The sequence below is a fragment of the Sphaeramia orbicularis genome, chromosome 9, assembly GCF_902148855.1.
Source record: "Sphaeramia orbicularis chromosome 9, fSphaOr1.1, whole genome shotgun sequence".
Lineage (NCBI taxonomy): Eukaryota > Metazoa > Chordata > Actinopteri > Kurtiformes > Apogonidae > Sphaeramia > Sphaeramia orbicularis.
In genome coordinates, this window is record NC_043965.1 from 36,134,141 (window position 1) to 36,148,182 (window position 14,042).

At 40.8% G+C, this 14,042-nt stretch overlaps 1 protein-coding gene across 11 annotated transcripts in view; it reads left to right on the top strand.

The window, feature by feature from the left end:
* Positions 1-14,042, top strand: part of fbrsl1 (fibrosin-like 1) — a 322,499-nt gene that overhangs the window by 222,228 nt on the left and 86,229 nt on the right. For all 11 annotated transcript variants that reach the window (XM_030143070.1, XM_030143058.1, XM_030143064.1 and 8 more), the window contains one exon: positions 7,745-7,774. In XM_030143070.1, the coding sequence (XP_029998930.1) occupies positions 7,745-7,774 (30 nt within the window). The remainder of the gene's footprint in view (positions 1-7,744; positions 7,775-14,042) is intronic.

Consider the following 14,042-nt stretch of genomic DNA (forward strand, 5'->3'; position numbering starts at 1 on the left):
TACGCCCCGACTTAAATTTCCAATGCCCAGTGTCTGCTGCTGCAGCTCAGCAGCACCGGGCCCGGGGCCATGTCAAAACACAGGGAGGTGCTGAAGGTTGGTGTGTGGATCTGTGTGTGTGTTCAAATTTGAAGGCGAGATAGCGAGCTAGACACAGTCACATGGTCAGCAGAGACACGAGGAAGCCAAAGGGAGCGTTATGAAAGACGAGGTGTGAAAAAAAACATAAATCAGTGTTTTTTCCCCCTTTTTTTCTCGTACTACTGAATGTCCCCATTTTTCTTCCACTGCTATATTCATAACACAGTTGTGCATTCCCTGTCCCTTCAGGTTTCTGGCAGTTTTCTTCTTTCTCTCTGAGCTGAATAAATGCTCCCTGCTCCCTCATACATCTGCCATTACTGTCTGTTTTTTCCCTCACCGAACTACTCCAAGGATCACACCAGCAACCCGGCCGGCTCTGTCACTCCCCCAGTGAGTGCTGAAAGCAAAGGTTGAGGGATTTCTTGTTGGAAAGGACAAGGCGGCCCTTTAATTTAGTGAAGAAGGGGGGACAGCTCTTCAAGTTTACCCCCACCACTATCACCATCAATCTGTCCATGCATCCCCTCCCCTTCTTCCTCCTCGACCTCGCCGCATACTTTGCATGGAAGTGAAGCAGAGCGCTGCCAGGTCTCAGCGCTGTTTACATGGACTCTGGGTAATGTTAAAGTCTGCTTAGTTTGGCCCCAGGTCAGGACTATATCTTTCCTCACCCAGGCTTGATTTACATGGCCCCCACTGACTCTTCCCTTAAGTGTGTCAGCTCTGAACCAGAGGCCTCTGTGTGTCTGGCTAATGCAAATAGCATTTCTCTGAGCTTGTCTTCTTCAATCCTCCTTCACTCTCATTTTCTCTCTGTCTTCTTTCAATGGGCCTCTGTGAAAGGAGCTTTTGCAGAAACCGTCTCTCTGTTTGCACAGCCAACTCTGAGGTCCCCAGCTCAAATATGGTTTTACGTGTGAGCCTGTCTAGGCCTCTTCTGCAGGTCGATATCATTTCTACCCAGCAGAGCTTTTTCTCTCAATCTCATTCCCTCTGGAGCCTACATCTTCAGTGGGATCAATACTTTCCTAATCCAGAGCTCCTAGGCTGACCCAAGGTAATCAGCTGACTTCCCATGCTGCTTGCTGGTGAGGTCAAGGGTCAAATGGCTGTATAGATTTGATCCTGTGATCAAATGACTTTACTCGGTGGTGCTTTTAGATACAACTAGTGGGGTCAAGAATAATCACTTGTTTTCTTTCTCTGTGGGTAAGAGACAAATCCAGTGGTGGTGTGTAAGACATATAAACCCCAATCTTAAATCAAATCAAAACAAAACAAATGTATTATAGTATGATTTACGCATAACAGAGACAACACATTTTTTTAGTTACATGGCGTTTAGCATTTATTGACACAGTTCATCTTGATGTGTAACCAGTGGCTAATGTGTAAAGTGACATAATAATAATAATTTATTGGTACTTACCTTAAGACAATTTATCTAATGTTAAACCTGAATGACATAGAAATCTGGGGGGAAGTATACACACCTTCCCTCTGCAGCTCTCTCCTATCTGTCCATTCGGGGAAAAATTAGCACCACTGTGGAAAAGCCACAGTATCACAGTTATGGGGGCTGGCATGGAGTTTTATCATGGCAGCTACCGTGCAAATCCATGCACCATGTAAATGTATTTGTGTTGAACCACAGGGTAGAGCATTAGAGTTTGATTGAATCTTTACAGTGAAAATGGTCAAATATATAACCGTCTCACCCTCTTGAAAAGACTGCCATTAGCAAAAATCTTTTCATAGCGTACATTTTCTTGTAAATAGTGAAGATTAGGTGCAGAAGTTTCGGTCACACTACTTGCATTACAATTTAAAGTAATTATTAAATTTTTTGCCCAGTGATGCCAAAATCTGTTACACACTAGAGCTTTAGGGCTTTTTACACAGCGTACACAAGTCCATACTGTACTTGGATACATTCACATCTTTCCCACAGATGTTGTATTCACAAGCACGCACCACGGCCCCTGTCCAAGTACAAGTGGGTGTTACAGGGCCAAAACAGTAGGTGGTGGCGTGAAAAGAATTTTATCGCTAACCAACAAACTCGGAAGTCAGAAGAAGACAAACCCTTACATCATCAACTGAGCGACTGTTCTGTTCATTTGTCTTCAATGGCGGCAGTACTTGTCTATCTGTTAGCCTGTTTGAGGCAAAGTGAAGAAGAGCGGCCTTCGTTGTCCTTGATATATCATGAGTGGTTTGGTTGACAAGGCGAGCCCGTGCCGCACGGATCTGAGACTTTTTCAGGAGACAACAGGACAACCGTCTATGGTCTTGTGCTGATTAGGTCACTTCCAGTCTCGGGCACAAATCGCTTTCACACGCGCAGTTCATACCCAGGACTACCTTCTAAACTGGACTTAGTTACAGTACTTGAGCACGGAACGTTTGCATTCACATTGATAAAATTAAGCAGACTTTGGGGTCAAACGTACTCGGATAAAGACTTGGGTACGCTCTGTGAACACGCCCTTAGTTAGACGTTACCAACATCAGTGTTGCTACTGTAAATTAAACCTGCATATATTACTACATTTGTGCATGTTTTCTGCCTGAGTTATATCACATCAATCATTCATTAGCAATGGAAAACAACAAATCCCATGATCCCACAATACACAACATCACCAAACTATGATTTTTGCTATCTTGTTTGCAAGACCCCTAGTGGCAGAAATTACATACATGAAATTGTTTAATTACATAATGCATTCAGTTAAATGTTATTTTTTTTCCACAACATAATGTCAGTCCCTACACATATTTACCAATGCATGTAACACACACACACACACACACCACCTCTTGAACTTTATAGTGACTCATTTTTTTCTTTTGTAGTTTGTCTCAAAGAGGGCGAAAACCACTAAAAGATGCATCTCGTTGATATATTATGAAAGCTGAGTTGAAGTAAGGCTTCACCCTCCAACATAGAGACCGTAGAGATAGATATCCTGCTGAGGGCCTGGCAGGAGGTCGCCAAGTGGACCTCGGCCTCTGCTTTCATGCTCCAGCAGAGTAGCCACCATGCCACCATCCCCAGACCTCATCTCAGCATCCACAGGAGGGAAATTGCGTGAGGAAATTGGTGTTGTTCCACCAGTATCAGACGCTGCTTTGGTCCTGGACTTTCTAAATGGACCATTACCCTCTCTGTGTGTTCTCACTCTAGGAGATCTGGGTTTGTCACTTCTCTCTTCCTTACAATCAGGGGTATTTCAGTATATGTTCTGGGAAAGATGTTTTCTAAATTGAAGCCATTTCCCCTGACAGTATGAAGGTGTCTGAATTTTTTGGATTGTTCGCTTGTCACCTTTATCCACTTGGACAAAATATGAAGTGAAGCAACTGCACTTCTGTTGTTTTATAAGTTATAAGCCGTTATACCCCAGCTTATAGTATAATTTTATTCTCAATGCCTACAGCTATTAATTTATAATACAATTTGGATAATATCATGGAAACGCTTTACAGTTAATTTGATAAAGCACTGTCAAGGTTGTTGTTAAAGCCTTTTCTTAAAAATCATTTTCTTTATTCCTTTATTTATTTGTGAGATGCAGCTGACAGTGACACTAATATGCCAACAGCTCTGGCAGCCCATGTTTTGCCTATTTTTTTTTTTTCTTGCAGCAAATACAGCGTTGCGATCAGTATTCAGGCAGACAGCCGTTGATGCCGTGCCAGCATTTTCGTAGCCGGGCAAGTTCCTCTTCTGTTCCTCTCTCTATCTCTGAGGCAGAATTCATGGCAGATTGTCCTCTGAGTGTGACAAGTGGAACTGTGTGATTAATTTGGCCAGTCGTTTTAATGTGCTCCGGGATGCACGACGCTTATTGTCTTTCCCTTGCACGTCTATTGGAATCTGCCAGAGAAAATGTCCAGGAGAATCGAGACATTCATCTCTCCCTTCCTCTCTCTGTTTCTTCCCCCTCTTGCTCTTCTCTCCTCAGTCTTGCCTCATTTCAGGGCTGAGCTACAGGGTCGTCATGGGGGCCAGCCCAGGTCGAGGCCTGGCTCCAGCCAGGGCCGCTGGCGGAATAAATCTTCTGCCTCTGAAGTGTTGAAAGCTGTGTAAATGTCAAATGCATCCGTCTGATGTGCTGGCTGAGGGGAGGGAAAGGTGGGAGGGCTGTGGATGAGCCATCCGCTGAAGCTGGTCCCCTGTTACCCTTCGTAGCTGGCGGTTGCCAGGTGCAGATGTTGCTGCTTGCTCCCTGCCTCTGAAGAGCCAGCCAGTATTTTTTTTTTCTTTTTTTTTTCTTTTTTTCTTTCTTTTTTTTTTTTTTTGGTTTGTTTGGTTTGTGAACATCTACGTATGAGAGACACAAACCACTTGGGGCTTGGCTCCTGTCAAGCAGCTTAGTGAACAGCATATCTCTCAGATTTTAACAATGTCCCCTCTGACCACCAGACGTGCTGTTAAGGGATGTTTCTGTTTGGGGTTGTGATTTTGCATTTTTGCCATGCTGAAAATCATTCCCCCCAGAGTAGATTTTAGATGAAACACAGGGTGCTAAATGACATGGTTTACACACCCACACATTTAGTTTGTTTGGTTTTTATGTCATTTTTATTTAGTCTCTTACTTAATCAGTTCACAACAGTTTTTTTGGGGGAGGTGAATTCACGAGTTTTAGTTTAGTTTTTATTTAATTCTTAAAATTTCAACCCAAGATATCAATCTTGATGCGCTAACCCGTTGTTTATTAAAGGTCTCTTATTGTGCAAAATTTTGTTCTTTGATCCCATGAAGCTTTAATATAATCAAAAATTAAGTTTTTTTTATCTATAATTCTATTTCATTTCAGTTTTTAATTTAGTTTTTGTGCTAGTCTTAGATTTGTTAAGTAATATAAGTCTGTCATGCACACACACACACACACAATCTAATCTTCTAGCTTTAAAGTTTTTTGAAGGTATTTCTTTCTTTCTTTGATCCAAGTGAAAAGTCCAACGGGGTAATCACATATAGTACTGACAAAATCACTCTAACACGACTTCCATCCGTCCATCCTGTCATCGCCGTAGCATCCCCCCCGCCTGCTTCAACTGTTGTTTTGTTCCCCTTTTCCACCTGCCTCTGTCTCCCCTGCTGTGCTGTGTCTGTCTGTGTCTCAGTCTGAACCGTAGCTAGTATTCCTCTTTACGCTCTGCTGCAGTGCATGCTTCTTGTAAAAGGATAAGCACCATGCTGTGCTCTTTTGATATTATTTTTCCTCCTCGCCAGCTCCAGCCTTGTGAGGCCTCATCTCTAGTGTCATGGCTACTGCTGCAACAACAAGGCCAAGCATGCAGTGAGGGAATAGACTGAGCTGGCTCTCCATCACCTAGGGTTTAAACTCGTCCCTCAGTAATAGAGAGAAACTTGCAACCACTGGGAGATGGAAGTCATCCGTTCAGCTGCATGCTAAGAATACATTTACTTTGGTTGCCTTGGGGTAGGGTGAAGGTGCAGATTGGATCAATTTTCCTTTTTTGTAATTCACAGATCCCTCAAGATGGAGAGAAACGTGGGTTTGAATGTGGTTCTTTTCAGATAAAATGCCACAGTAGCGAGGGGGAACAAATGGGGATGATTACAGGTTGTGATGTGGCACTAACAAGCAGCATAGAAATAGCTGACAATTAATTTGTCCAGAATCCCTTAGCTGAATGGGGAATTGATTGACATGAAGCCTAAGCCACTTTCTGTCTTAATGCCCTGCACTCTGTAATGAAGGTCTTTTGACAAGTGGAAGCCCATAAATTAGGGTTTGCAAACATTCCCGGAGAGAGAGGAGACCATGTTGCATAGAAATTGGCCTGATTTTTCTAAATCCCTATTCCAAGCAAATGTGGCAGGTTAATAAAGAATTTCATTTCATTCAATTTATTATTATTGGTCATTACTGTTACTGGCCATTTGTTTCCTGAAATAACCACATGTTCTGCTCTCATAATAGATTTTCTGGGTTATATGTTCTGTCTCCACAGTATTCAGATGTGGGAAAAACCCTCCCACTGACTATATCTTTTTACTTTCTTTATTTTCCACCAGGTGTTTATTCTTGCTATGAGTCTTTCTTAAGAATACCTCCATATATACAATAGTAGTAAGAGCATTTCTAGGAGTTGTTATTCTACAGATTGAGATGCAAAAGCAACAATGAAACCTCCTAAGGGGTTGAGTGACAGTGTTTTTCATAAAAAAGCTTTTGCCAGCAAGGACTCCTGCTGTATCCCTTGTCTTTGCAGAGTAGGATGAATCACAGGGCATGGAAGCCCCCCTCTACCCAAGAGATCTTGGCCACTGAGCCCTTGCACTGATTACTCTCGTTACTTAATTATACATTTGGACCCACCGCACTCCCAACAAAGGGCCGCTGTGCCTCCATTGACCCAACTCCCTCTTCATTGTGCCCAGCTCTGAAAGGGAGTCAAACAAAATAAAGAGGGTCCACTTAAATATGTTGCCACAGGGACTTAATTGACAGATTGAAGGCAGTTTTTCACTGGGGGCCCTTTCCCTTTCTGTGTGGCTCTTCGCTTGAATTGCTCTACTCCTCATGCATCCCGCTGTGAGGTCCAGTGGGACTGGCCTGCAACGGGACCACTCCTATTTTCACAACTTCTCCATCTATTGTCTGGGGGAAGAGAGTTACCAGCCATGAGTGTTTAGCAACAATGAATGTGAAAACTAGAAGCGGGAGTCTCGTATTTTAAACTGGCAGGTTGTGATGTGCATTATATAGTATGTACTGAACAAAAAAATAAGTGAAACACCCTTTGTAACTCAGGGTTAGTGACTTTACTTTAATTTCATACATTCTTTTGGACTAAAGATGAACACATTTTTCCAGTATTTCTCGAGTATAATAATTTTTTCATCTGTCTAAACCTGAACTTGTTAGTAATGTGGCCCTCAGTATTAACACTATTCTCACAATGAAATATTTCTTTTTTTTCTCATTTTGTTAGAGCAACAGCACAGGATTTCTAAGTTAGGTCACTGTGTGATTTAATGAAGAAATTACCAATAAAATGTAAAGTGTTGCTGAAAAACCATTTCACTTCATGACTGAATAGAAAGCGAGTTGACCTTTGGCTGGTCTAGACAAGGCATATTCCAGAAGACAAGCTCTTTTTTCTATTTAGTTATTTTATCTATGTAGAAGTCTGACACAAATTAGAAAGTGGTTTGTCACAAGGCGGATTAGAAATACCACACTTAAAAGGCAATATGCTGAATATTCAGAAAGCCTGAGCTCTCTGTGTCCTTGAGATACTATCATCCAGTCTTAAAGCACTCTTAAAAGGCTAAATGACAAGCTGTCATTGAACATGCTTTATAATAAAACCCAGTTTATAGTATTTATTTTTTCATCTTTTGTAAATTTATAGCATTGAATTTGCAACAGAAACACCAGAATTGCCTTCCCTGCTGCTGTTCTGCTTTTGAAACTTGAAAAAAAAAAAAAAAAATCTCTTATACCACCACATTTTTCTTTCCCTCTTCATCCTCCGCCGTTTGCACTGAAAGCTGTCAGTGAATGAGAGGTTGCACACAAAAATAACATCTGCACTGATTATGAGCTACTGGGAGGGGGGTGCAAATGAATAATTCCTTATATTTCCTGTGTCTGTCTCTTTTCTCTTACAGTGTGACAGCGAGAGTGACATTGACGACAAGGTAAGACTGCTTTTCCTGTGTTTGTTCACCTGCCACATGAAGTGACTGAGAGTTGTGAATAACAAAATTGAGCTCTCAACTAAAAGAGAAAGTCACAGTGTTGCAAAAAAAAAAAAAAGATAGGGGGTAATAGACACTCCACTGGTCCCACCATTGTTGATCATTTGCATTTTACAGAGCAAGAAATTGACAAGCAAAATGTAGTACAGGCTGTTTTTAGGCTCACTCTTCTGTTTTGCACCGTAAAAGATCCATTGTTGTGTTTTTTGTGAGACACAGCCTGAATCTCTTACACATATGCCTTCTAGGTAGATCATAGTAGTGGAATATGTATTTTAATATTTGGTTCTGTATCTTTAATTTTGTTTTGGGGTTTTTTTTGTCTTCCAATCATATAAATGGTTGCTGTAAAATAAGCTTGAGTTGAATTAAAAAGAACTGTTTAATACATTGAATTAGAAGTGTTTTACATAGTGTCTACCTCTTAACTATTCAGAGATGGCTTGTGCATTTTATATGCTTTTATTACAGGCATGTTTAAAAGGCCCATGTTTATCAGTTAACACTCTTATTTTTCAGTGCAGTTCAATTTAATTTCTACAGACCAATCTCAAAAATCAGAGATTCACCTCAAAAGGCTTTACAATCTGTACTATGCAACACATTCCATCATTTGACCCGAGGTTAAAGTGACGAAAAACCTTTTAATCAAGGAAAAAAATGACTGAAACCACAGAGGAGGAATCCCTCTGCCAGGATGGATATTGGAGTTGGACATTTGGATAAATAAGATATATAGAAGAATTATAAATGTTGAGCACAAGAGAAGGATAGGGGATATATGGGTGGAGTATTTATTTATTTATTTATTTATTTATTTAGACAGTACAGCTTCCTAAGTCTGTGACTGTTCTCATCTGTAATCATCAATGCAACAGTCTGGAGCGAATATTATTTGTGTCTAGGAAATACTATAAATTCAATGACATCACCAAGTGTTAGCCATGTGACAGATGTAGCATCAGTTTCACTTCTTTGTACTTGTTTATCTCAGACTTGAAGGTGGTTGGCTGATGGCAGCCACCTGGTTACAAGATGAAACGCCTTTGGGGAACCTCAAGCATTCTAATTCCTCCACAGTTTAGCAATTACTCCCTGGTAAATGAATGAGATAGCATGCCTAATCTCCTGTAAGCTTAGCTCCCAGTTCTGTGGAAATGTCTGCAGCTCTCCCTATAAATAATACATTGATAGCAGGCCCAATTTGCATTAACTGTAGCCTGGCAAGTCAATAGGCTTTTATCTCTTCATTGAAGCGAGAAGGAACCGAGGGCGCAAGCTAGTTGACACGACAGAAAGACGTAACAGGCCTGTCAGTCTCCATACGGTTCTTCTGCATCACTGTGGGGGGTCGAGGGGGAAGTAAAATGGGAGGGAAGCTCTTCGAGTGTTTCCTTTCAGGGTTTCGTTGTTCTTCTTCCTCAGTTACTTGAAACTTGTCGAAGTTTCATATGTCATCGCAAATGCTACCATTCGTTATATAAAAGTTTATGAGGTGCAAAACAAGATACAACAGACAAAAAAAACAAGGACTGCCCAAGACGATTTTATAGAAACAGATTTTTTTTTTTTTTTTTTTTTATTGGTTAGGTGTTGGAAGTGTTTGGTGAAATAGCCCTAGACTTAGCTCTTGGCACCAGATATGTTAGTTGGTTTAGGTGGACTGGGATGTATTTCAAGACATGGTGCACTATCAGACATGTTGCCAAGTTTCTGGTGGTTGAATGGTATGACTAGACCAGATGGAGTAGAATCCTCTGGTCAGTGTAACAGAGTAAAATGACATGTGGAATTAATATATACTGTCTCTAATCTGTTCAATGAAAAATATCTCATCTATCAGTTTAACATGTCAAACTACACTTCACCCAGACCTTTGGCTTTGTATCTTTCTGACTTTGTTTGCAAAAGTATTGGTTTTCACTCTTAGATCCCCTACTTGATTTTTCATGTCTCTGCAGTGTTTGGTCTCAGTTCTTGGTTTCTTTTCTCAGTTCCATGGTTCTAATTCTTTAGTCCTGCAATATCTTGTCTTTTAATAATAAGATGTTTGGAGCTACCTAAAAACTAACCATAAATCTACCACCTATCTCACAATACCCAGTTGTACAATACAGTACAATATAAGGTCTGTATCACCAACTACTAGCATCTTTGGAACAGATATTACATTTAAAAGCCAATACCAAGGGACTATGCTCGATATTAAAGGAAACTGTCAGCAGGCCGAAGGTAAGTGTTGATTTTCAGTTGTTATGTTATTGGTCGAAGACTTTATATATTGTTCCATAGCCAGAAACAGTGGGATTTAATTAGAAAACAAACTGCAAAATCAATGGGAATGCACTGTACATGCATTATGTAAGTGAAACAAAAGAACATCTGCATAAAGGCTAAGGCAGCAGCGACCTTTTCATTTTCTCCTAAACTATTATCATAATCAAGATGATGAGAGTCCCGAATCATCCATAACAAATTGTTGAGGAAAAGAGAAAGAGTGGAGAAAATACTTTGACAGGCCATCACCACAAGTAGAAAAAAAAAACGATGGTGTAAAAATTGGGTTCCATGAGGAGAAAGACAAACACTGTCATTTGTAATTGCTCGCACTCAGGATAACTCGACAGCGATAATTTTCAGCAACGTTTTGCAGAAACAGGTGCCAGATCCTCCCGTATCTTTCCAATGAAAACAAAGGCTCCTTTCACATCAGATTACCAGCCACCTGAACACCCACATTGTCAGGATTTTGCAGATTAACTTAATTAGAATATTGCTTCCAGGTGTGCCTCCAGGGTGCAATCAGTTACACTGTAGTTGAATAAAACTGACGAGTTGCTGCCGCGGCAAAGTCAGTTTGGAGCGCTGCATCTCGTGAAGCTTGGTTATGTCAAAGTGATGCTCGAGATACCATGCAGTGATGTGTTTCCAGAACCTGTCAGACTTGAATTCATCGGAGATTGCCAGATCATCTTCAGTTTAGTCAAAAGCTGCTGTGAAATGTACCTTTATGTAGATTGGCCCAGACTTGAAGAAACAAACACTCAGATTCTGGGTATTGTGTTGTCATGACATTTCTTCTTGGGAGGCCTGCCGTCTGATACCCGAGATTACACTGACAACAAGACTTTTATTCACAGATCAAAAGAAAGAAAACAGCAGTTACCTTGAATAGCCTTGTATGTCTTGACCCTGAGGAAAAAACCCACAAAATTTGGGATTTCTCATGGAGAACAATGTTTTCTCTGTCTTTAAACTGTTGAAGCATCAGTTGGGGTGTTTACACATAACCTCACTAAATAAGATGCTTGTGACGTAGCTAACCACATATGAGATAAATTAATTTGTAGATCACGCTGTGGAATTAGGAGCATCATTTATTTGGTCTTTAAACTAAATCAAAATTGAGACACTTGAGATCTTTGTGTGACTGTCAGATGATTACTACATGAATGCTTGTGCTTGTGTCGATGTGACAAGACAGCACAAGGACATTTTATTTAAGACCTTCTACAGTAATTCATGCACATCCTACTAGAGTTTCATTAAACTGTAAAACATTACAGATTACTTGTTAGTGTTAGTTAAAAGTAATTCCTTACCTTACAATATTACTGTCTCAGAATTGTAATGCGCTGCATGACTCCTGTTTTACTTTTGAGTTGCATACAGACTCTCATCATAAATGAGCCCCCACTCCAATACAAGAGATAGGAGAGCCTTGGGATGCATACATTTGCGCCCCGAAGTGCCTGTGGATGGATAGCTCAGTTAGTAACACTATGGTCTACAATGTTTATATCCCAGCAGGAACACTTGCATTTTTTTCAACATTTTACATGTTCAAACAGGGGGCACGCCGCCGAGGACGTCGGTAGATGAATCTGCAATTGATAAAGAATTCTAACTAATCATAAACATTAGCTTACCTTGTCATTGCTGATCACAGGGATCATGCTAACTAGCTTCTGTAAAACAGGGTTAGACTTAGTAATGAGCATACGTCCATGTGGACAATGGACTGTCTTCTGCCATCTTCACCCATTGGCTGAACACCAACAGGAAATAGAACTTTACTGACACATTTACATGTAGATTCCTTTAGGTCTTGCAGTCATGCTGTTTTTTGTTGTTGTTGTTGCTGTTTTGTTCATTTGAACAATTAAATTATGTGCGAAAAGTGTGTTGTTATGCAAACCCTATTGAAGATGTACCAAGTAAAATATTACTGAAAATTGATTAGTAATGCTATACACTACTGCGTTACAGCAAAAAGTGATCCGTTACTGGAGTGAATTACTTTTATAATGTGTTACTTCCAATTGGTAACACACAGTATCTTTCAGGATTTCAGTTTGGTTAACTACAGGGTGTCCCATAAGTCTCCATACATAGGAAAAATAAACGTTTCTTGACATAAACCATTTTTATTTATATAATATGCTCTATATGACTGCCATTTTGTCGGGAACAAATTGATCCAAAACACATCCTGTTTTTTTGAACTTGACAATAAGTTTTGCCACAGTGTTGTGTGTGATACCCGTCCCATGTTTTCTGTTAAATGCGCTTGCAACCATACGACTGCTTGCTGAACCAGCCATCAGGATGATTTCAATTCGTTGCTCTTTACTCAAATGCATTCTTTAGGTGTCTGAAATATAAAGAAATACATGTTAGAACCATATATGTATGGAATGTATTATGTCTCCTATGTATGGAGACTTATGGGACACCCTGTAGTTATTATTACTTCTTGCTGTGTAGTTGGATAAAACTGCAGTTTGAGAAAAACCTGTCAAGACTGTCAAACAATGATGTTCTTAATACCACCAACACAATCCATTAATAAATATACTGTATGCTTTCAACGACTATACATCTTGATAATCTGTTTCCACCCCCTGTGCTTCACTTGTAATCTATCAACCAGCCAGCCCTGTCAACCTCTGACACATCTGAGATCCTCCAAGTCAAGATGATCATTTTCTTTCATTGGAGAGGCAGAAAAAGAAATAGAGTGGGATTTATCCCATCTCAGTTTGTTCATGCACTCCCCTGAAGTGTCATCCTATCTCCATTAGACCCCACTTTACCATCCTCGCCGGCTTCTCCAGTTTCCTTCATATTCTTTCTCCTGTGCAAATAATACAGTGGCTATCTGGCTGTGTGTGAAACGTTAGTATGAGCCGCTTATATTCTCTGCAGCAGGCTCATGTCAGGTGGCTTACCACTGCCTTGCCATAGCCACAGCGGTGGACACCCGGGTCGGCTAATTCTATTTGGTCCTATTTGCCGAGCAGTCACTCAGCAGAAAGTGTATCTGTCTCCTGGGGAGTCTCCAAGGACCATTACCACATCCTGTCTATGAGCTCTTTTATGGCTCTGGTGTATTTGTCTGCCAGGGCAGCTCGCAGGCTCTGATTGACACATTAATTCCTCCTCTACCCCCTTATCTTCCTGCTGTGTGCAGAATGAATGCCATATCACTGCGTCGGAGCGTTTCTACCAACTTATCAGTAATGGCTCGTCAGCTAGTGGTATCCTCCCAGCTGATGTATTGGGGGGTACGCCCTCTGAAGCTAGCAGTGTGCCCTCAACCCCATAACAAGCTTTGAGCATTTAAACATGTCTGTTAACACTTGTTCTACCACCAACTCTTTATTTTTTTTCTTCTAACTCCCTTGCTATTCTATTCTCTCCGTGTATTTATTATCAGTTGTCTGTGTATCCTTGATCTTGAAAGAGGAAACAAGCAATAGCAATATATATTCATGTAGGTGTTTTCCCCCTCCCGCATCCCGCCTCTAAACCTCCACCACTTTGCAGGATCCAGATTGGTCCCTGAGAGTCATCATATTCAATAACAAACAGGCCACCCACCAGGCCGCTGACAACCTTAACGTTTTTTTATAGATGGAAAAAATGGACTGGCTTAATGTTTCGACACAAGTGATCATCCGTCCTCATCTCTTTAATGAAATTAGATTAAGTGCACCTGGGAAAGAGCTGAGAAAGCAGAATGCCTCGCCACCTCCTTTAATCTAAAACCAATTTGCCAGTAATATTCCTTTTCCCCCAGCTTGGGATTCGCCGGCCTTGATTCAAAATGGAGGAGGAACGAGATGAGACCAGAGCTGACTGGTTGCATTCAGCTCCCCACAGGCACTGTGAAATTAGAACTGACACCGGCAACACAGGCCTTAAT